Below are 22,743 nucleotides of genomic sequence, written 5' to 3'. Positions count from 1 at the left end.
ACTTTAAGTAACAAGCTATTTCAAAAGCTAATTTCTTGAATTTATTTTAACTGAATAACCTATTAATTAAGTTTATATATTTTAAAACAAGTCTACGTGTATAGACAATTTTTTCTTATATTACTTTAAAGAAGTTTTCTTTTTTAAATTATTGTTTTGGGGGAAAAGACGGAAAACTTAGTAAAGAAAAAATGATCTTACTTTTGTCTTAAAAATGTATTTTATATTTTAGTATTAATTTCGTAACTACCAAATAGTAGTTTCTCCTTTCCCATCTTACATTTTTTAAATTTATCTCTTCTTATGACATTCCTTATCTATTGTTTCACTCACATTATCTCTTTTCTTTATGCAACTTTTTTCAAGTACGTCCAAAAGATGTTCACCAATCTTTTTCTTTCTTTTCTTTTAAATGGACTCCCTACACCTCAAGTTGACCTCTCTATTCAGTCTTTCTTTTTTCTAAAATCAAAGTCTTGTACTCACTCACTTTTTTGGACCATTAGTGACACTGTTTTTATTTTTCATAGCAATATACTACAATTGAAATTGCTTGAGAGCAATGATTTCTAATAAATAGAGTTAGAAAACGAGTTAACTCAACATCTTAGGGATCAGTTCAATTTGACTTATTGCATAATTATTGTATAATGAGTCACAACTTTTGCAATTAGTTGAACTCACTTTGAACTTGATAATAACATCGCATAATCCATACCTAGTCCGACCATCAGTGGGCAGATGTATGAGGTTTAAGGTTAGACCACGAAGGTTTGGTAAGGGCTAGACCACGAAGCTGTAAGCGAAGACAAGAATCAATGGGATTAAGGAGGAAGATAGGAAAAGACATGAGGGAGAAGCATAAATAAAATTTTAGAAAAATGGCCGGATAGGGAGCAGGCTTAGCGATGAAGCCTATGACTGATCATGGCTCGCTAGTAGAAGAAAAATGGAAAAGAAAACTCAGAAAAAAAAATTTAAATAATAAAATTCATAATAATTACATGTGAGACTTACCAAAAACATTTAAAACCTGTCAATTTAATAGAAGATCCAATACTAATATGATTTATATGTAATTTTTTGTAATTATACTAAAATGAAATATATTAATGATAAGTTGTATTGAACTGATTATTTATGGTTATATTTTTCTCAAGTGAAGTTATGTTTTATTTTTGTTGTGTTTTGGGTAACAAAGTTATGATATTTATCTCAATATATTAATTTATATATTGTTATTGATGTAATATTAATCGAATGACGGACGACAGCAAAGGCAGTGGAGCGGCGGCGGTGCGGTGGGGACAATGGCGGAAGTAGCGCTTGGAGAGAATGCTCCTACAGTTCGTGCAACTGATAGAGCCACCCAACTTGGACAACACTTTGCCTGAGACAATGGAGGTGCCGATGGTGGATGAACTCTGTCAGCGCGGCCTTTGATGCAGTGAGAGAAACGCGACAGAAAAAAAAATGGAGACCGCGAGAGAAAGAAGAAGAAGGAGCAACGAAGGAAGGGTGAGCACGCGACGGAGGGGTGAACACGCGACGAGAAGCAGCAGGGAGGCGCGACGAGCAGGCGACAACAATGGAGGAGATTTGCAGAGGAAGAGGAAAGTTCGCGTGAGAAGAAAATTGTTTCGTGAATTTGGCTAAGTAAAAACACTATTACCTCGGTTCCTACACTTAACCGAGACGATAACAACTAACTACCCCAGTTTTCAGTGAAACCGATGCCTAAAGCACTCAGTAAATTTCAAATTTAAAAATATCTATAGGCATCGATTGACCGCCTACTCGAAGCAGAAACACTATGACATTGGGTAATATGAACCGAGGCAGTATCATATGACTTTTCATTAATTAGGAACGTTCTCTGGCAGAGGTGTGTAGGTTGCTGGTAGGAGATACTACCTCGGTTCTGTGACTAAGCAAAGCAATATGTCTATTCTTCTTAATCAAGTCAGGCATGAAAGAGGGATGACAAAGGTTGTGGCAGGATAGGCCTCGGTTCCCCCATCCAACTGAGGTAGTATCTCTGCTACCAAAAAGGTGTCAACTGAAAGGTTTGAGTTAGGTGTAACAATTAGAGGTTTTAGTTTCGAGTTTTTATTTAACCGAGGCAGTATGTCTTTTATGCATCGATTCTTTTATAACCGAGGCATATTGTTTGATGAAAATAACAAAACTACCACCGCGTTTTGATACGTTTCGGTTTCTCTGAAATCGAAGCGTAATCTACGAGCGATTTTTAACTAGTGTTGTGTTGAATAACTAGTTTTGTTTTGGAAATATAACACCAAACTGATTTTAAACAAAACAGAGGCAAACACGGTGCATCCATCAAGCTTTACTTGTATACACAAGCTGAAAATTTTAAAAGCACGCTTGGGAGAGTCATATCTCACATGGTTATATTACATCAGTACAAACTCCCAATTTTTATTTGATGACACATGCTTACAGCATCGACACTAACACTTATACATTAAAGTAGCAAACTCTAGCCAATTTAGGTTTCAAATTGCAATTATTGTAGAGCATCTTAAAGCTTTGATGCAATTTGAAACTTTTGGCTAATCGGAACCTGGTGGATCAATTGGTCGAAAGTTGGTTGATTCCACGTTATGACCACCATGTCCAGGCCTGGGATGTGGATTTTTTGTGCTTTGTTGCTCCTTCGGTGGCAACTCCTTTGTGGTTCCAATAGGCGGTGGCTTACCATGACGTGGTGGTATACTGTCGTGATCATGATGTGGTGGTTTACCTTTATGTGATGCATCCTCCATGTCTGGTGGTGGTTTACCATGATGTGGTGGTTTGGGATGGCCGTTTTCAATATGTGGTGATGGTTTATTATGATGTGGTGGTTTGGGAGTATGTGGTTGTGGTTTAGCATCATTGTTTGCTGGTGAAGAGGATGGGAGGATGGAAAGGGAGCTTGTAACCAAAAGAAATGCTATCAGTAAGACTAGCATGTTTTTGGGAGACATCTTTCATCAAGTTCTGAGGAATGTGGATAGTGGTGAAGAAACTAGGGCATAGCAAGTGGGCTTTTATAATAGCTATATTCCATTATTCATTGTCATCAAACACTGTTGCCTCCTACGTAAGCTTAATCCCACCACATTATTGCACAAATATTTGTGTCAAGCACTTTTACATAGTGCCTTATAACTTTATGCATTTTCTGATGTTTATGGAGCCCATGAAAGATCAGTAGAAATTCAAAAATGTAAAGAAAGACTGAGAAATAAATAAAGATGTTTGTTTCCGTAAGTAAAATGTCTCAAAAGTATAAACACATTTTTACCATTCATGAATGTGTTAAAATTACTGTCATAAGCTTGTTTCATCTCGCCAGTATGTAGTTGATTTTTTGAATTTTTATAAACTGTATAAATTAGAAATAATTTTTATTATATAAATCATTGTCAAAATGTATGATCATATAATATTTAATTTCTACGTACACTGACCGTAAGACATATTTTTAACATAAAATTACGATAAAGTTATTGAATTCAAAATATTAAAATTCGAAAAGAGAGTTAGAATGAGAAAATGGATATTTAGCATCAATACAAAAGTTGATCCAAAATAGTTATTAACATTAATTTTGTGTCGCACTTGCATGGAGCTCTATAATCTCATAGCACAGTTTGTTAGTGTAGACTTTTAAAAGTCGATACTAGATGGATATTAATTCACATCACTATTTTTTAAATTAATTTTTTAATTAAAACAATTTAGCATGACTACCTAACACTAAAATATTTTTATAATTTTAATATTAGTTTAATTTATATCGTCCTCACCAACAATAATGATAGTAACTTGACCAAAAAATTATATTCTACTTCCATGTTCAAATATTATAAATAAAAAAATTAAAATAAATAAATGATAATATAATAAACTAAGAAAACAAGTGTAAATAAAGAAAATAAATATGGATAAAGAAGATAAGAATGAAGGAAAGAGATAAGGAGAAGAATATTGAAGAGAAAAAAAAATGAATGTGTAGATGAAAAAAATAAGTGTGATTATGAATTAAAAGTATAAATATGAGAATATTTATATGAATGTAAAGGAAAAAATTGAGTGTAATGAAATTTATATAAAAAGTGAGAAAAAAGTTATAAATTATTACATCAATCTATTTATCACATTTTTCTTTCTCTGTGTATCTCTCTCCAAGTCTATCATGAGATGTTAGATAATTTTTTTTTGTCTTTCTTCCAAGCATTTGGAATTGAATCCTAGATTACCTCTTTACGTGTACGATTGGCTTCAAGAACTTTTTAACTTTTAATAATATCTTTACTTTATTTCTTTCACGTTATCTTATGCATTTATTTACTATAAAATTTTAAAGGTTAAACACATTTAGTTACCACTTTGTGAGTTTTTCTCAGTTCGATTTCTGTTTTATTAGAATTTCCAATTTAGTCCTAAAAAATGCTTATTTGAGTCAATTTGGCCTCTACTGTTAAATTGGCATAACGTGATTAAGTTTTTATGAGTTGAGACATTGACGTGGTCAGTTTTTTTCACATCACTCTTGTCACGTTAGCGTTATCTTCCCCAACAGCAGAAACCCTAATAGGGATTTCGAAATGGGATTTAGGGTGGCTGCGCGATTTGGTGATAGCGGCACTGAAGCGCTTCTGAGTCGCGACAGAGGGGTGGTTGTTCGTTGCGGGGTGTGTTTCTGGATGACATGAGAACTTGCGGTGGAGGTTGAACACCGTAGAGGGGATTGCTATTAGGGTTCTTGGCATCTGGTTCGCGAGAGGATTGATTGTTTGCAAGTTCCTGGATCGTGGTGGTGCGAGAACACTCACGGTGGCTGCTTGAACATTTGTTGGTTGGTGGTGTTTGAACGACGGTGAGGGAGGTTGTGCGATTTTGGATTTCTTGGCTGATTGATTTTCTAACTCGTGGTGGTATGGTTTCACGGTGGTGAAATTGTTTCAAAAGAAGAAATAATGGTGGAAGGAGATGGAGGCGTTGTGGCGGTCCGGGATGGTGCGAATCACAGCCATGAATCTGGGTTCTCTCTAGTTGTTGAAGGTGGTGGCGGATGATGGGGTTTTGAGTTACGCAACAGAAACATTGAGGCGCGACGAGATGGTGGATGCGCGAAGAAGGTGACGTTGATGGTGGCGGTGCAATGATGGCACTAATAGTGTTCTCACGGTGGCTTCACGGTTGCGACACAGCAAGGTGGTGACCGCAACGTGGTAATTTGTACAATCGAAACGGTTGCGACGCAGCAAGGTTGGGTTCTGAGCTGAGATATGGGTACACTTCAAGCATGTGTCGGGTAATCTGTACAATCGAAATTTTGGTGCAGATCTTGATCGGGCGACTAATGAACTTGTTATCAGAGTTCAGCTTGATGAGGCTATTTATTTGAAGATAAACAACAAAGTTTTCAGGTCAGGGAATGAAGTTGGACGTAGTAATCTAAATCTTCACTATGCATCAAGGAATTTTCCTTTTACTCTTAAAAAATCAACTTTATGGGACTCCTGAAGTACATTCTTCATTAGATTATCATCTCACAAATTCACTTCATTCTTAGTTTCTTACTTAAACTGGTGGTAGTGTTCAACATTAATATAATGTCGATATAATCTTTGTGGGCCTGTGGAATGCTGCCACCATAATTGCAAAATTTTTCTTGCTCCGTAGACGAAATTGGACATTTTGAAAGTAGTGAAGTGCTATATATGGATGACATATTGTATGATCATTTTGAAAGTAGTTTTCATTTTTACTTGATTTCAGATATTCAAAGGAGATTCCAGATGCTAATGAGAGGCTATTGTTGGATGCCATTGAAGGAGAAAGAAGACTCTTCATACGCACTGGCAAGAGTGATACGGCAAAAACTGGCCACGTCAACGTCCCAACTCATAAAAATTTTAACCTCGTTAAATCAATTTAACAGCAGGAGCCCAATTGACTCAAATTAACATTTTTAAGACTAAATTGGGGATTTTAATAAAACGGGGATCAAAGTGGGAAAAACCCACAAAAATAGGGATAACTAAAGAGGTTTAACTATTTTAAATTATACAATGAGAAACCACAATTTTACTTCTGTTTACCCGTGAACTTCCTACAAACATTACTACCATTAACTCTTTAATATTTTATATGGTAATCATGGGTGGAAAAGAATAACAAATCATCAAATTCAATTTATAATTATTTTAATTTATATTACTTATTTCAATGACTTTATCTATATTTTTCAAATTTTAAGTTAAGTCCATTTAATTTGAGATTTAAATTAGATATGATAATATTGTTTAATTTTGAATGAAAATCAATAAAGTTATCAAATATTAAGTCTCAAACTAAGTAAGTTAGGACTATATCAAATTGGGTTTAATTTATTCAACGTTAGGATAGGTCAATCCTAAGACTAGTATAGTAGGTCATGTCAAAGTAAGTAAAGTTATATTAGACCTAGGTTAAGTGATTCATAGTCAAATTAGATCGGGTTAAAGTCAAAGTTAGGTTATGTCATAAGTATGTCAAGGTGGTCAGGTCAAACTTAGGTCAAATAAACTTAGCTCAGTTCTAATTGAGTCAAGTTAGAATTTAGAATGATCTGTATTAGTTTGAGTAAGGTATCTCTCAATTAGATTAAAGTAGAGAAATTTGGTTGTGTTTAAACAACTTCACATTAGCCTAAGTCAGCTTAAGTATTCACATTGGTTTTAGTCAGCATAAGTCCATGTCAATAGGAGTAAGCTCACGCTCAAGTTGGATTGAGTCATCCTAAGTCCACTTAAGATAAAATAGACAAAGGTCCTTGTCAATTTGAAATGAAAACATGCCAAGTCAAGTGGATGAAGTCAACTCAAGTCTAACTTTAGATTGACTCAACCTAATGCACATAGTGTGAGTTGGGTTAGGTTAAGGTCACACAAAGTCGACTTAAGTTCACAACTAAGTCGGGTTGAATCTAGCTCGAACCTAATGACCTATATTAAACAAAATCAAGACAAGCTTATAGGAAGGTAAACTGGGAAGAGACCAAATCAATTCAAGTTGATAAGTATTAGATCAAGTCCAAATAGTTTAGGTTCAACTCGAACTAAGTTAAACATAACCACCATTGGTGCAGAATTGAGCTTTAATGTCACCCCGTAGACGTTGGATTACTAAATAACCAACATAAATTATTGACCAGTGGCATTTTCGTAAATAAGTGGGCATATAGACGTTTCTTAGGAGGGGGCCCGACGTCTATAATATTATAGACGTTGGGGCCCCTCTTAACAGACGTATTAATGCTTGACAGGTAGGTGAAAAGTCATTTTTTTCTACCTTGGAGACGTCTGATCCCGCCACCCCAACATCTATATTCGATTATAGACGTCGGTGTCCCTCCTAACGGACGTGTATAGTCTGACAGGTAGATGAAAAGTTATTTTTTTTCGTCGTACAAGCGTCGGATCACGTCATCCGACGTCTAAATGACCTTATGAAAAGTTATTGTGGACATCATATTAGTGAGGGCCCCGACGTCTAGGCCAGAATAGATGTTGGTTCACCTAGGGAGCCAACGTCTAGTTGCTGTTAAATCAGACATCCAACCCACTGTTACGAGCACTGCATTGTCTTCCTTCTCGCCTTTTCTCTCCGCGGCATTGCTTTTCCAAGTGCGTTTTTGTCTATTTTGAACCGTTTAAACATACTTTTATTCTGATTATATTAGTCTTTGGTTGATTATCTTTCATTTGAACCGATTAAAATGAGTATTTGTTGTGTTTTGGTGTAGTTTTTCTCGTGTCTTTGGGTAGCATTGTACCACATTCTTCCTTTGCTAATTTCCTCGTAAGAAAAGCTTGCGTCTTTTGGATGTCTTATAGCGTTTCAACCCAAAGTCGAACTTCAGTCCTTGCCTAGTTATATTCTCACCGTTCGTTTTCATTGGCAGTTTTAATGGAACTAGGCAAGGACCCATATTCGATTTTCGGTTGAAATGTCATAAGAGATCCAAAAGACGCAACCTCTTCTATGACGAAACTAGCAAAGGAAGAAGGTGTTGCTATGCTACCCAAAGACACGAGTTGTAGTAGATGTCGGTTAATGGAATGTCCGACGTCTAGGAAGCCCTTTAGCCGTCGGACATTGCATTGTCCGACATCTATGGATCCCTTTAGACGTCGGGGTCATGCAGTAACCAACGTCTATAAAGAGGTCGGACCTGTTTGAGTCCGACGTTTGATTAACGTCACCCACAAAAACGTCAGTTCTGGAGCTGATGTTAAAAGGTCAAAATAACAGACGTTAAATGCCCTTTCTGCACTAGTGTATATAATTGTCAAATCAATACAACTTAAAACCTTATTGGATTGAGTGAGGCTGCCTAATTTGAAAAAAAGTATGCTCTTTATGTATAGAAATTAAAAAGAGAATTTTATTTTTAAAATTAATTTTAAATTTAAGTATAGAAAATAACTTTAAGGTTTAATTGCTTCCTTTGTTCCCAGTTTGGTTGAATTGTGTCAAATTCATCCTCATTTTTAAAAAAGTTTCATTGTCGTCCTCACGTGGTATAAAAGTGTCAATTGAATCCAAACATAGAAAAAATTTGTGTCAAAGTAGTCATTTTTCCTATATATCTGTGTCTTCCTTTCATATGTCACTTCTCTGGAGCTATGAAAAGCCTTAAATTGGATAAGGTAAAATGAATATCTGTACTTGATTGTATGAAAGGAAGACACAGAGATATAGGAAAAATGACTACTTTGACACAAATTTTTTCTATGTTTGGATTCAATTGACACTTTTACACCACGTGAGTACGACAATGAAACTTTTACACCACGTGAGGACGACAATGAAACTTTTTTAAAAATGAGGATGAATTTGACACAATTCAACCAAACTGGGGACAAAGGAAGCAATTAAACCTAACTTTAAATAACAAGCTATTTCAAAAGCTAATTTTTTGAATTTATTTTAATTGAATAAGTAAATAACCTATTTGTTAAATCATACACCCTGATTTTTGGGATATCATGTTTTTTCAAAAGTCAATAAATTTCGAATCTTTACAATAGTGTGGAAACATATTTTCAAAAATCTTAACATTTTAACATGCATAATTTATTCAAAACATAATAATGTCAAAAGCCTTCACCAATTACATTATTTCAAAAGTAATTAAAATGACCAAGGAAATAAAACAACTACAATTACTTTGTTTCAAAAGTCTATACCAAAAGAACTTTTTAAAGAAACATAAATCTTTTCCTCTTCATCTCACGAATCTATCATGCCTCTGGAACATATGCAACATCATTTACTCACGTCTAACACATTATATGATCATTGTTGATAATTTCATTCACAAATACAAAACACAAACATGTATGAGGTAAGCTACCGATAAAACAATCATAACAATAATATGCATATACATACTAATTATATAAACCATAATCAAACACGCAACAAGATACATACCTTCTAATTATATTAACTCTAATTAAACACACAACAAAATACATACCTTCTAATTATATCAGCCATAATCAAACTCAAAACAAGATACATACCTTCTGATTATATCAACCATAATCAAACACCCCATACATAGAAGTAATAACAATAGGATTCCTAATCTTCTAACTTAAGCATTTCAAACATAATGAATTACTCGATCCTCGATCCTCGATCTTTAACCATTATATTCTTATCCAACATCTCACACTTAGACCATTGGTCTATCTACCCATTAGCACCTATGCTAACTACCTACATAAGGAACATCTAGTCCTATCACACAAGGACAAGGAATACACCTTCACTCCAACACAAGGAAAGCTCAAGACCCTAACAACCCTTTCAATGCATTCAAGGCAAAAGGAAGCACTTATCTGAGGATTTACGAGGTACAACAAGTAGCCCCACTCTCATGCTCATCAATCACATACTCAGGTACATCACAACTCTTACCCATGTTCCACTGTCAACCACAAGTCAAATTGACCCTAAATATAACCACTAACCTCAATCTCTCATTATCATCATGTTCTACATCTCCTTAGGCTTGGTCCATATGCATTCTTCATCAAGTTCACCATTTTTTTTATCAAAATGTACTATGATAATCGATTATTACTTAAGATAATCGATTATCTTAGTGAAATTTACCTATAAACATCATGCATGAATGGATAATCGATTATCCTCCTAGATAATTAATTATTCCCGAAACTACACTCAAAACCAACGTGTAGATAATCGAATTATAACTAATGATAATCGATTATTGTTGAATTGAAACACATCTTGGACATGATTCAAGCATTCAAACATGCATACATCAACCGTGAAAACATACTTAACACATCATACATGCATAAGCATCACATACCCAAGTAAACATACTCAAACACATATAATACATCACTTGAACAATCCAGATCCAATCATTGACATGTTATACCTCCAATAAACCTAATTATACTGCATATGATTATTACCACACCCTTACTGATGGGAAAAAGGGAAAAAAGTAATAGAAACTTAACAAAGAGTAATAACACAACGAAAATTTAATCCCCCTTCTTGTGAGAATCTACGAGGAGCACAAAAAAAATAGAGCAAAAACAGAATCCAAAGCATAAAGAGACACCAAATATTTTTAACATGGAAAACCCCTCAAAGGAAGGGTAAAATTTCATGAGTCGTCCAGACCAAAGAAAAATTAATTGTGTCAATGCAAAAGAGTCTCTGATAAAAAAACAAATGGGGTTTTCAATCAGCTAAACTAACTAAGCGTAAATGCTTACAATTGAGAACAAAGAAAATGAAAATTCTCCAAAACTGCAATGCAAGACTATTTTCTCCCAAACTAGAAGTCTGATTGACGATCCAAATGGTTAGAATATAGCACCATACGTCTGAAACCTACTGTCCGAAAATCAACCGGATCCAACGGTGAACGACTTCAACACGACGAAAATACCAATGCAGGTTTTATGTTATGGAGCCACGACTTCTTCTCTTCCTTTCTCTCTCACTTGGATTTTCCCTATCTTCTAATGACTCTAATGTGTCCTACTAATCTGACCAATCTCCATTAAAAAAAGTGAGACATAATGGTCTGCATTATTTGGCCTATTCTCCACATAGGAAGGGAGCCCAATAACCCAACACTTACAAAATATATTTGCATGGAAACCTCCAAGAATCATAAATTTGTTCCCTATTAGCATCAAATCCTCTATTGTGATTAGCCAACAAAACATACATAATACATTCATAGGGAAAACCAATAACATATATTACCAAAAACTTATTCCCATGCACACACAAACCCTTGTCCAACAATAAGAACATATAATCATAATCATAATCATATAACGCATATCAAAGTATTTTCATGCAAGTAAATCGAGAATGCATAACATACAACAAACAATGGTAAACTTCCTCGTATCTTGGCTAATACTAGAGTTTTATATTAACTTCAAAAACATCGCAATCCTCCCTTGCACTAAGATTTTCTACAACTCTTCCTCTTTTCTCCTATAAAACGTCTTTTCTCTACCGTATCTTTCTAATTTTTGCTTTTTGTTTTATTTTAGAGTAAACAAATGCGAACCCCTATTTACTCTTCTTTTTATCTTCTCCTATTCTATCTCTATTATTTTAATCTTAATAAAATCTCTCAGTTTATCTCTAAAACCACTAAGATTTTCTTTTTTATTCACTCTTAACTACTTTTTAAAATATCACCAACCAGCAAATCTTTTTAAAATCTATGTAATCTTTTAAAATATCTAACAATATCTAATAATGATTTTCTTTAATAATAATATCTCTTTTAATCTTTAAACCCTCCAAGATTTTGTCTCCTATTTCCATTTAACTAATTTTTAAAATAACTACTAAATCTTCTAAAAGATTTACATAATATCATTTTATTAAATATCTGAATTATTTAATTTGTATGTTTTTCCTTTCTACACTCCTTAATTAATGCACCAACTAAATAAAGATAAAAGTAAAAAATAACGTAACAATTATATATATTATAAGAAAAATATATACTCAAAAATACTAATCTTTAAAAAGAAATTCAAAGTCTCAAAAACTACTTTGTTTTTAAAATTCATATTTTCCTGATCTTACAATAAATTTAAAAAAAAAATATTTTAGATATTTTTTTTCGGTTTTCTTTTTTTAAATTATTATTTTGGGAGGGGGCGGAAACTGAATGAAGAAAAAATATTTTTGTTTTGTTTTAAAAATGCATTTATTTTTTAGTATTCATTTCGTAACTACCCAAATAGTAGTTTCTCCTTTCCACATCTTACATTTTTTAAATTTATCTCTTATGACATTCCTTATCTATTGTTTCATTCACATTATCTATTTTTCTTATGCAACTTTCTTCAAGTCCGTCCAAAAGATGTTCATCAATCTTTTTCTTTCTTTTTTTCACACAATGGACTCCTGACACCTTAACTTGACCTCTCTATTCAGTCTTTGTTTTTTTTGAAATCAAAGTCTTTTACTCACTCACGTTTTTGGCTGACACTGTCAAATTGTGTAATTTCTAATTTCAACAAGATAAATATTGAAACTTGGATTTATTCTTCATAGCAATATACAACAATTGAAATGGCTTGAGAGGAATGATTTCTTATAAATAGAGTTAGAAAATGAGTTTACTCAACATACTTGTCTTGTCATAGGGATCAATTCAATTTGACTTATGGTGTAATTATTGTATAATGGGTTACAAACTTTGCAATTAGCTGAACTCACTTTGAACTTGATAATATCATCCAATAATCCATACCTATTGGATCATCTTGAGCAAATGGTTTAAGGAATTCCGTTTAATCTTTTCGGAGTTGATTCTTTTCGAATGTTATGTTAGTATTTCTTTATATTTTTTTAATATGGTTGAATTTCCAATATCTTGTTTTTTAATAATATATAAATTTTATAATCATGTTTTTAATTTTATTTAATTGTTTAATTTTTTTAGTGAATATAAAATTTTATCAATAATTTAGTAGTTACTAAATAAAAAGCATTCACCCATAAATACAGATCTACACGAACTTTATATAGATTAAATCCGTAAATAATTATTTGTTGATATATTCTGTAAGTAACTACTTGCTAATATAGGTAATTAGATTTGATGGCAAACTTCTGGAAATCACTCAAGTCTTCTAAGCATAGGTCTTTGAGAGATGGAAACATTATACGCATATTTTTAAACAACAACTTTTTGTATTTTTGCCTCTTGTGTTTAGGTGACATTTACTAAAATGTTTCTTACAGCCAGAACATTACTTAGGACGCAAATTTTTAAAACTTTTTTAGGTGTGACAAATATGGTTTCGTTAATTTATTTATAGTCATTATGGTAAAAATGAAAAGTATTTTTTTTTGCATAAGTTTTCCTTTCCATTTTTTCTGAATTACTTATGATCATATGAACTAGTTATTGTGTCCAGAATTGTTCTTGATACTTTGAGAACATCAAATTCCTGAGGAACACTATACCTTCAAGCCGGTCATATGTTGGGCAAGAGAGGTCATCATCTATGTTATAGATAACACTTTCATTTAGCAAAGATGTATATGTTAATTTTATCCTATATATGAGGCATGTGCAGGGGGTGTGGTAATCACATTGGCAATTTCAAGTGACATTCAGGCTGCAGTTACTCTTGATCCTGGTCCAATCTCCGATGAAGAAATTAACCGTAAACTTGTGTTTTTCATTTTATGATTAAGGGTTAAATATGTTTTTAGTCCCTAAACTATTGGTCGTTTCTGGTTTTCGTTCCTCTTTCAAAGTAAGGTACAATTTGGTCCTCATTCTTTTCGAAACGTTCGTTTTAGTCCTCGGAATTTTGGTTTTAGTCCTCATTTGTTGCTAAGACCAAATTTTTAAACAGTGTTTAGTTTTCGAGGACTAAAACGAAAGTTTCGAAAAGAATGAGGACCAAATTGTACCTTACTTTGAAAGAGGGACGAAAACCAGAAACGGCCAATAGTTTAAGGACTAAAAACATATTTAACCTTATGTTTAATATTGTTCAACATGATATGGTGCCTCGGTTACCGTGTACAAGTGTTTTTTTTAAGAATTCCCTACCAATTGCAATTAAACGACTATAAAACCAACATCAACACAACTCAAGGGACGCAGAACTTGAAACTATTGGCAGCATCAGACCCATGAATCTTGTCACTTTGCATGGCTTAGTTTTTTTATTTATGGGGATTTTATCTTCCACAGATTAATTTATGGAGTTTTTTAAACCTTTACTATAGAGTCGCTACAAACATACAAGTTTTCTCCAATCCCTTTGTGAAGGATTTTAATCTATGATTAGTATTATGTGGATGTTTTAAACTTCTTTTATTTATAATCTACATTTATAATTTCTTAATTTAATAGAATATGTTTTTTATAGTAAAAAATAAATAAAATATATAAAATTGTAAAGTACATAAAAATTAACCAAAATTAACTTATTAATAATTTAAAATAAAATACAGTTGGTTAACAATTACAATGTAAATATAAAAAAATTACATAACATTTTAAGATTGATTAAAAGTTTCTAACATGGTAAAAACAATCAGACTACAATTGAAAACAACAAGATCTCTAACAACTTCATCATCTTCTTGGTGAACAACGTTGTTGTACTGTTCAATAACCTCATTCTACTACTTAATCACATCCTCCTGAACATCAAGACCAACAAAACAACAATATTAAGTAGTGATTAAAGAGATTAAATACATAAACTCTAAAGTAGATTAAAGAGATTTAACAACAACAACTATTTAATCTCTTTATGGACTCATTCTACTTAATCTCTTTAACAAATACATAAAACAACAACACATAAACCCTAAAACATAACAAATAACTAAACTCTAAACCATAAATCATAAACTCTAACCAAGAATACACAAAAATCAATAAAATTAAAAAAATAACAACACCATAAGTCATTAATAAAGATTAAAACCAATTGACATGACAAATAACTAAATTTAAAGAGGTTAAAGAGAATAAATGCACAAAACAACAACTCATAAATTTTAAACTCTAAATCATAAATAAGTATAAACTAAAATCAATAAAATTAACAAAACCATAAACCATTAAAAATAAATTTAAACTAATTTTAAAAAAATTAAAATTATATATATATATATATATATATATATATATATATATATATATATATATATATATATATATATATCTTACACTTTAAATTCTAAATAACAATATATAAAATAAATAAAATTAAAAAAATAACAAATCATAATCTATTAAAAATAAATAAAAAATTAAATACAAAATTAAATAAAATAAGAATTAAAAAATTCTAAAAATATATTAAAAAGTCTAAACTCTAAAGAAGAACAGACACCATAAATAAAAGTCCTTAAAAATAAATCAAAACAAAATTAAAAAAAATTAATATAACAATTAAAATAAATAAATATATATATATATATATATATATAAGATTTCGGAATTCAGTATTTAATTAGATTTTAAAAATTAATGTATTTAACTGAATTTTAAATTTGATAAAAATTTTAATCAGATTTTGAAATTCTATAATTTCTTTGTGGATTTCGAAATCTGTTGTGTGATGAAAAGAGAGATGTGTTTCGAAATCTGGTGTGACAAAAAGAGGGATATGTGTTGATATTGCAGTGTAGGTAGGGGGTGAGAGAAAATAAGACTTGTTTGTACGGTGTTAGGATTCAGAGAGCTGAGTCAGAAAAAGTGAATAAATGGGATAAATATAAGAAAAGAGAAAAGAATTTACCATAGAAAGTTCTGGATAAGTTAAGGCGTTCAGAAAAAAAATTTGGAGGAAAAATTTAAAGTGACAGGTACTAGATCCTTAGTCTCGGAATGTGAGCAACCTTTTCCCAGTCTTCACCTCCTTCCCTGATACGGTCTTCCAACGATAAACATAAATATATACAAAGATCTGAAATTGATTTAGGAAGACCCTCCTCTGGTAAGCGTTGAAGCTTGGGGCAGTTCCAAAGGGTTAGACTTTTAAGAGATGAGAGTTGATTGAGAACCGTGTAGTCCAGTTCTTGTAGATTTGGAAAATTACGGATGCCTAGTTCAGTAAGAGAGAGTGGAAGCAAACCTTCGTCAGGAAAACATTCGGCATCCAGATGTTCAATATGTAACGTTTTCAAAGACGGATTGTCTCCGAAAGTTCCTTTCAGTGAGCCAACAAGTCTAGGGCAATTACTGAGTGTCATCTCTTTTAGATTTGATGGCAAACCTCCCTCAGTGAAAGGCTCAAGTCTTGGACAATCACTAATGTATAAACTCTTGAGCATATCCTTGTTTTCAGGCAATGATTCAATTTTAGGGCACCAACCGATATCCAGACACTCCAGTGCGTGATTTTGAGAAATCATCTGTAAACTTTTTAACCGCCAGAGAACAAGCGTCTTTAGTGTCGGGAAGAAATGTAGTGGAAAGGTCCACAGACCAATATTTGGAGAAGGCCTAAAACTGGATCCATAAATCTTCAAATGTTGAATAGAATTGTCGGGTATGTTATCCCGAACCATATCCAAGAATGATGCTTCCATGATGTCCCCAGCCAATAGGAGGCTTTTCACTGTAGCCCAATCAAGCAACACCTTTGCACTTTCTTCCAGTTTTATATCTAGAGCCCTGGGAGCGAAAGCCTCAAGTTTTTGGCAGTATCTAATGCATAGTTTTTCCAAAGGAACAAGTAGCTCTGGCAGCTGTCCTTTCAGCTTGGGACAACCCTTTATGGATAACTTTTGTAGACGTGGAAAAGCACCTGTCACAACTTTACATTCCCATTTCTCCCATTCTTTCATATCGAAGAAATATAATTTCTCAAGGGATTTAAAGGAAGAAGAATTGTTCCCATAAAAATCAGCATCAATGCTCACTATCCCATGAAGTTTTTCAATTCTCAAGTCCTTAAGAGATGGCAAAAGTCCAAGGGGAGGTAAACGTTTGCAATATTCACATTCCTTCAACACTAAGGACACCAGATTTGGTAATGAATTATCAAATAACCAATTTGGAAAATGTTCACCCATGTAGCTCCTTATTGACAACTTCTTCAAGTGTTTTGAGGGTTGTAGATTCTCAATTACATCCTCATCTTTTGTTGAATCATCAGAGGAACTGTCACTTGAATCAACAGAGGAGCTGCAACTCCAATTCCAATTGAACTCTAACTCCACAATGTGTGGTTTGTTCTTCAGGTATGCTTCTGATGCATGAGAGGGATCCTCAATACTTTGCAGCCCACTAATGGATAAACTTCCGTGAAGATTGATTTGTCCCAATTGTTGAATACTGAGTTCCTCATGTATGTCAACACAAAACGAATTCATCAATACTTGGAGATTCTTCAGCTCTCCCAAAATATGCACATTCTTCACTTCAGTATTTAATAGTTCTAGGAAACACAATTTGTCGAGTTGAAGCAAACATGAGGGAAGCTCCGTTAAACTTTTACAATGGTTTAGCTTCAGTATTTGCAACTTGTAGAGTAAACCTATAGAGTCGGGTAGTTCTTCTATTTCAGTATAAGAGAGATCTAACGAACGAAGATGCTTAAGATTTCCAATAGATTTAGGCACCTCTGTAAGGATACGAAAGACATTCAGTGATAAGACGCGTATGTACTTGAATTTTGAAAACAAGTCATCTAACGATATCTTGCAACGCCAATAGAGCATAACACGAGGATACCCGGTCCAACTTGTTTGAACAAATGTATGCAACTTTCGAGAGTCAATGAAATTTCCAAACCCATCAAAAGTTCGAATTTGATCGGTTGCAAATGAAAAATGACGAGTTCTTTTGTGTACTCCTTGTGGTTCATCGACTCCTAACCTGATGCAACTGTCTTGACAAAGGTATTTTGCTAAATCAAGAAGAAGGTCATGCATGATAAAAGCATTTTCCTCTTCCTCGTTTGATTGTTGAAAGAAAGACCGTGATAATAGGTCGTTGAAATACTGTTCACCAACTTCTTTAGGACTCGAAGAGCTTTCCAGAAAATTTTCAGCCATCCACAGTTGAATTAACAAGTCCCTGTCAAACCTATGACCTTTGGGAAACAAGCCACAAAAAGCAAAACATTTCTTTAGATGAGGAGGAAGGTGGAGATAACTCAATCTTAAAGCAGGGAGTATATCACTTTCATTTTCTGAAAAATCCCACATCTCACTTTTCATAATGCTTTCCCATTCGCGAAGGGATGGCTTATTGTATAATAGACTTCCCATTGTTTTCAAGGCTAAAGGAAGCCCATTACATTTCTCAACTATCTTCTTACCAATCTCCATGAAATCTGGATCTAGTTGAGAATTAGCACTTTGGAATGCATGTTTTTCGAACAAGTCCCAACAATAATCTTTTCTTAGTACTTGCAGGAGATGCTTTTCTGATCGCATGGTAACAACAACTTTCTCGCTTCGTGTAGTGACAAGAAGCCTACTTCCTGGGGCCCCAAACTCAAGAGCTTTCTGCACTTGTTCCCATTTGGATTTGTTTTCGTTCCAATTGTCATCCAAAACAAGAAGAAATTTCTTCCCCGTCAATTTTTCTTTCAATTTTTTGTGAACTCCCTCAAGATTTGTACTATCAACAGGTGATGCTGAAACACCCTCAAGAATTGCTTTTGATACATTGAGAACATCAAATTCCTGTGGGACACTTACCCAAGCTTTGATATTAAATTTGCCTTCAAGCCTTGGGTCATTGAATACATGTTGGGCAAGTGAGGTTTTACCCAATCCACCCATACCCACAATAGAAAGTATAGATAGGTTGATGTCAGTGTCGGATGTAAGTTCAGAAGTGAGCCAGTTAAAGATAGATTCTTTGTCATCATCTCTGCCATAGATAACACTTTCATTTGGCAAAGATGTATATGTTAATTTACTACCCGATCTTGATCCAACTCCAACACCAGCACTCTTTTCCAAACCTAGAATATAGCTTTCATTTGCAAGATCTTCTAGGTCCTCAATGACTTGTTCCATCTTGGATTCAATTTCTATTTCAAAGAAACTGACAAAAGAAGAATTGAGGGAATTCCACACCTTGTTAGTAGCACTCTGAGACTCAGCTTCCGCCTGGCTTTTGGAGAGTTCATAATCTATCTCATCCAAGAGATCTTCTGCATCAAACACAACATCTTTGGCTCTGAGAAGCCAGTCTCTGACGCGTGGATCTTTGAACTGCTTTTGTTCTGCATCAAGAGCCACAACATCAATGGCAAGGAGCTTCATCTTCAAGTTGCCGAGTTGCTTCTTGTGTTTTCTTTGACGAAATATGTGGACAAGACGGGCAGCCAAAGTGTCGATAGTTCTCTGGACGAAAGTAGAAACAAGAACACCGATAACCATTTCTGATGCCATGGTAAGAACAGAAAAGGAAGTGGATGAATGAAAGTGAGTATTTTCGAGTGAAGCTTATGCCTTTGATTGGGTACAGTGCAATGGAAATAAAAGTAATAAGCTATTTTTTGAATGATGGCCTTGAGGTGAACATATTTTCCTTGATGGTTCCTCGTCAACTTGAGTCTTCCGATAGCTCTCTGTTATTGATAAACTGTACTCAACTAGCTTGAAGGAACGAGTGGTTTTGATATAGTCAATGTTCAAATTTTCTTATATTTGCCTACACTTGTCAATTATTACGTACCATCCTCCACGTCTTGCGGGTGAATTGGGTAGAAAGAAGAGAATAATTGATAATACAAAGAATATTGATATAATAATAAAAAGAAGAGTTAAATATGTTTTTAGTCCCTAAACTATTGACCGTTTCTGGTTTTCGTCCCTCTTTCAAAGTAAGATACAATTTGGTCCACATTCTTTTTAGTCCTCATTTGTTGCTAAATGAGGACCAAATTTTTAAACAGTGTTTAGTTTTCGAGGACTAAAACGAACGTTTCGAAAAGAATGAGGATCAAATTGTACCTTACTTTGAAATAGGGACGAAAACCAGAAACGACCAATAGTTTAGGGACTAAAAACATATTTAACCCTAAAAAGAATGCTAAGAAGTGAGTTATAAAAGATATAATAGAGATAATAGTTGTAAATTAAATGAAAAATAACAAGCCAATGATATATGTAAAGACAAGGGATGATCAGATTGAAAAAATAAAAGAAAGAGAAGAAAAAGTTATATATGAAACAGTAAGAATAATAATAATAAATTAAAAATGAGACGAAAAAGTTTAACGCCTCTGTTTTTTTTTCCTTATTTTTATTAAAGTTGGATGCATTGTGTGACTTTTTTCATCAAGCAAACGTAAACTACTTAAATACATTCTATAATTCAGCAAATGTTAACTTCATTTATTGTTAATTTCTAGAAGAAAAAAAAAAGTACTTTTCCAAGCCTGCCGAATTTTGACAATTGTTTCCTGAGTAGTTTATGTTATCGAATAATTGAAGCTATGGAATTTATTTAGACATAACTATCTGTAAGCACTTTAGAAGAAAATAATAAAAATAAATCATCACTACAGCCATGATTTTACAGTTCATTTTATTTTCCGTGAGTGGATGAATGAAACTGAGTAATTTGAAGTGAAGCTAACGTCTTTGATTCGTTACAGTGCAATGGAAATAATAGTTATAAGCTAACTTTTTGAATTATGACCTTTAGTTTTTCTTTGGTGATCGTTTTTTCCTTGATGGTTCGCCGTCAACAACCAATAAGTGTTGTGTTCCACAGCTGTCATTCACAAACTGAACTACAAAACTCATGTATTACTAATTTCTAAGTACTTTCCCAATGCATGATTTTAACAATTGTTTCTTCAATGGTTGTTCATCCTTCAATAACTGCAACTATCAGCACTCTTAAAAAAAGAGAAAAAAAATTTCAAGTTAAATTTAGTTTATGTATTAATTAAATTGTAATTTTTTTATATTACATCTTTAAGTTCTTATTTTTAACTTATACTAATACTATATTATATTTATAGTAAAAATTAATTTATTTTATTTTTTCTTCTTATATATCTCTTCTTAAAGTAGAAAAATCTGTTTACATGTCGGAATTTGTGTCAACTACTACAGTGTGAACATCATGTGAAGTGCTCCAAAGTACCTATAATTTCACACTATTTTTCCAAAAATATGAAGAATGTTGGTGCCATGGTCTCCAAATGAAAATATGTTGACATTAGGGATGAGAAAAAAAACCTCTTTATACCAAATCGATTTTCGGTTTTTGTTTTCACTAGTACAAAATTCGTTTTTAAATTTGTATAATAGGCTTCGGTTTACACAAAACCAAAGCCTATCAAAACGCGGTAGCATTTTTGTAGTTATAGCGAACTTATACGTCTCGGTTCAAGGGAAACCGAGGCATAAAACCTCTATAACCTCGGTTATAAAGACAACCGATACCTAAAACCAGTGTCGTTTCCCTCAGTTCATCAACCGTTGCGCCTATATAGGTCCGACGTCCATATAGACGTCCGATCCATACAGGTTAGACGTCTCTAAGGTTGCTCCTGACTCATGGTGATTCGAGTTTACAACTTTATATTTTAGTTGAAGAGGATGTATTGTACATTTTTTTATTGGATGGTTTTAAAAACGTAGTAGAGGGAATTAGAGGAGTACAAAACGCAAGAAATCGCCGCTATAGAACGTCGCCTAAAGACACGAGAATAACTGTACCAAAACCCAACGAAAACGCATTTTAATCGGTTCAAATGAAAGATAATGCATCAAAGAGTGATGTAATCGGAGTAAAATTAATTTAAAACGGTGCAAAAGTGAGAAAACGAACCTGAAAAGCGTAACCCGTAGAGAGAAAACATGACGAAGATGATGAACAATAAGTGCGCGTAACGGTTGTCTCGTGTTCACGGTGTTTTAATGCCAAAATTTAGACGTTGGTTCCCCAATTAACAAACGTCTAAAGTGCTTCAGAAGTCGGAGTGGCGGGATCAGACGTCTAAACGGAGTCAAAAAGTGACTTTTTAAATTTCTGGATTTAGGGTTTAGACGTCGGTTCCCCAATTAACAGACGTCTAAAGTGCTTCAGAAGTCGGAGTGGCGGGATCAGACGTCTAAACGGAGTCAAAAAGTGACTTTTTAAATTTCTGGATTCAGGGTTTAGACGTCGGTTCCCCATTAACTGACATCTAAAGTGCTTCAGAAGTCGGTTCCCTCCATAATAAACGTCTAAATAGAATAAAAAAAATTTTTTTTAACTTTTTCGTTTTGTTTTGGCGTCTATTCGGAGGAGCCGACGTATATGAGTATTTAGACGTCGGGCCATTCCATAACCGATGTCTAAATAGTTGTTTTATTTACGAAAAATGCCACCGGTCATTTTTTACGTTGGATATTCGAGGGTCAGACGTCTAAAGGGTGACGGTAAAGGTCTTTTTTGCACTAGTGTGAGAGGACGGAGGAGGTAGATTTTGTTGAAGATTTGGGCTTTGTTGAACGGCTTTGGGGGTGCTTCAAAAGCCTTTCCACCATTGCTAAGTGCTTCTTCTGTTTCTCTGTTTCGTCTTCCATGGAGGATGATTGTTCCTGTTTCTGGGATTCCTCAAATTCAATTCATAGTACATTCATGGTATTCATATTCAGGCTTATTTATCAGAGAAGATCGGGCACGGAGGGTTTGGGACTGTG

The 22,743-nt window shown here is 33.6% G+C and overlaps 1 protein-coding gene across 1 annotated transcript; it reads right to left on the bottom strand.

Annotated features, from left to right (window-relative positions):
- Positions 1–14,529: 14,529 nt before the first annotated feature.
- On the bottom strand, positions 14,530–19,695 carry LOC124833966 (putative disease resistance RPP13-like protein 1). The gene is made up of 2 exons (XM_047308544.2): positions 15,873–19,695; positions 14,530–14,763 (listed from the first exon to the last, which is right to left on the bottom strand). Exon 1 carries the CDS (start codon positions 19,486–19,488, stop codon positions 15,943–15,945), a length of 3,546 nt encoding a protein of 1,181 aa, XP_047164500.2. The 5' UTR covers positions 19,489–19,695; the 3' UTR covers positions 14,530–14,763; positions 15,873–15,942.
- Between the last annotated feature and the right edge of the window lie 3,048 nt (positions 19,696–22,743).

The sequence above is a fragment of the Vigna umbellata genome, chromosome 3 (genome assembly GCF_029865625.1).
Source record: "Vigna umbellata cultivar VRB3 chromosome 3, Vumbellata_1.0, whole genome shotgun sequence".
NCBI lineage: Eukaryota > Viridiplantae > Streptophyta > Magnoliopsida > Fabales > Fabaceae > Vigna > Vigna umbellata.
The sequence above is the reverse complement of the archived record's forward strand: the minus strand, read 5'-3'. Positions and strand labels throughout refer to the sequence as shown.

Bases quoted from the DNA above. Each gene is read 5' to 3' on its own strand.
- LOC124833966 (XM_047308544.2), bottom strand. From the start codon at position 19,488: ATGGCATCAGAAATGGTTATCGGTGTTCTTGTTTCTACTTTCGTCCAG.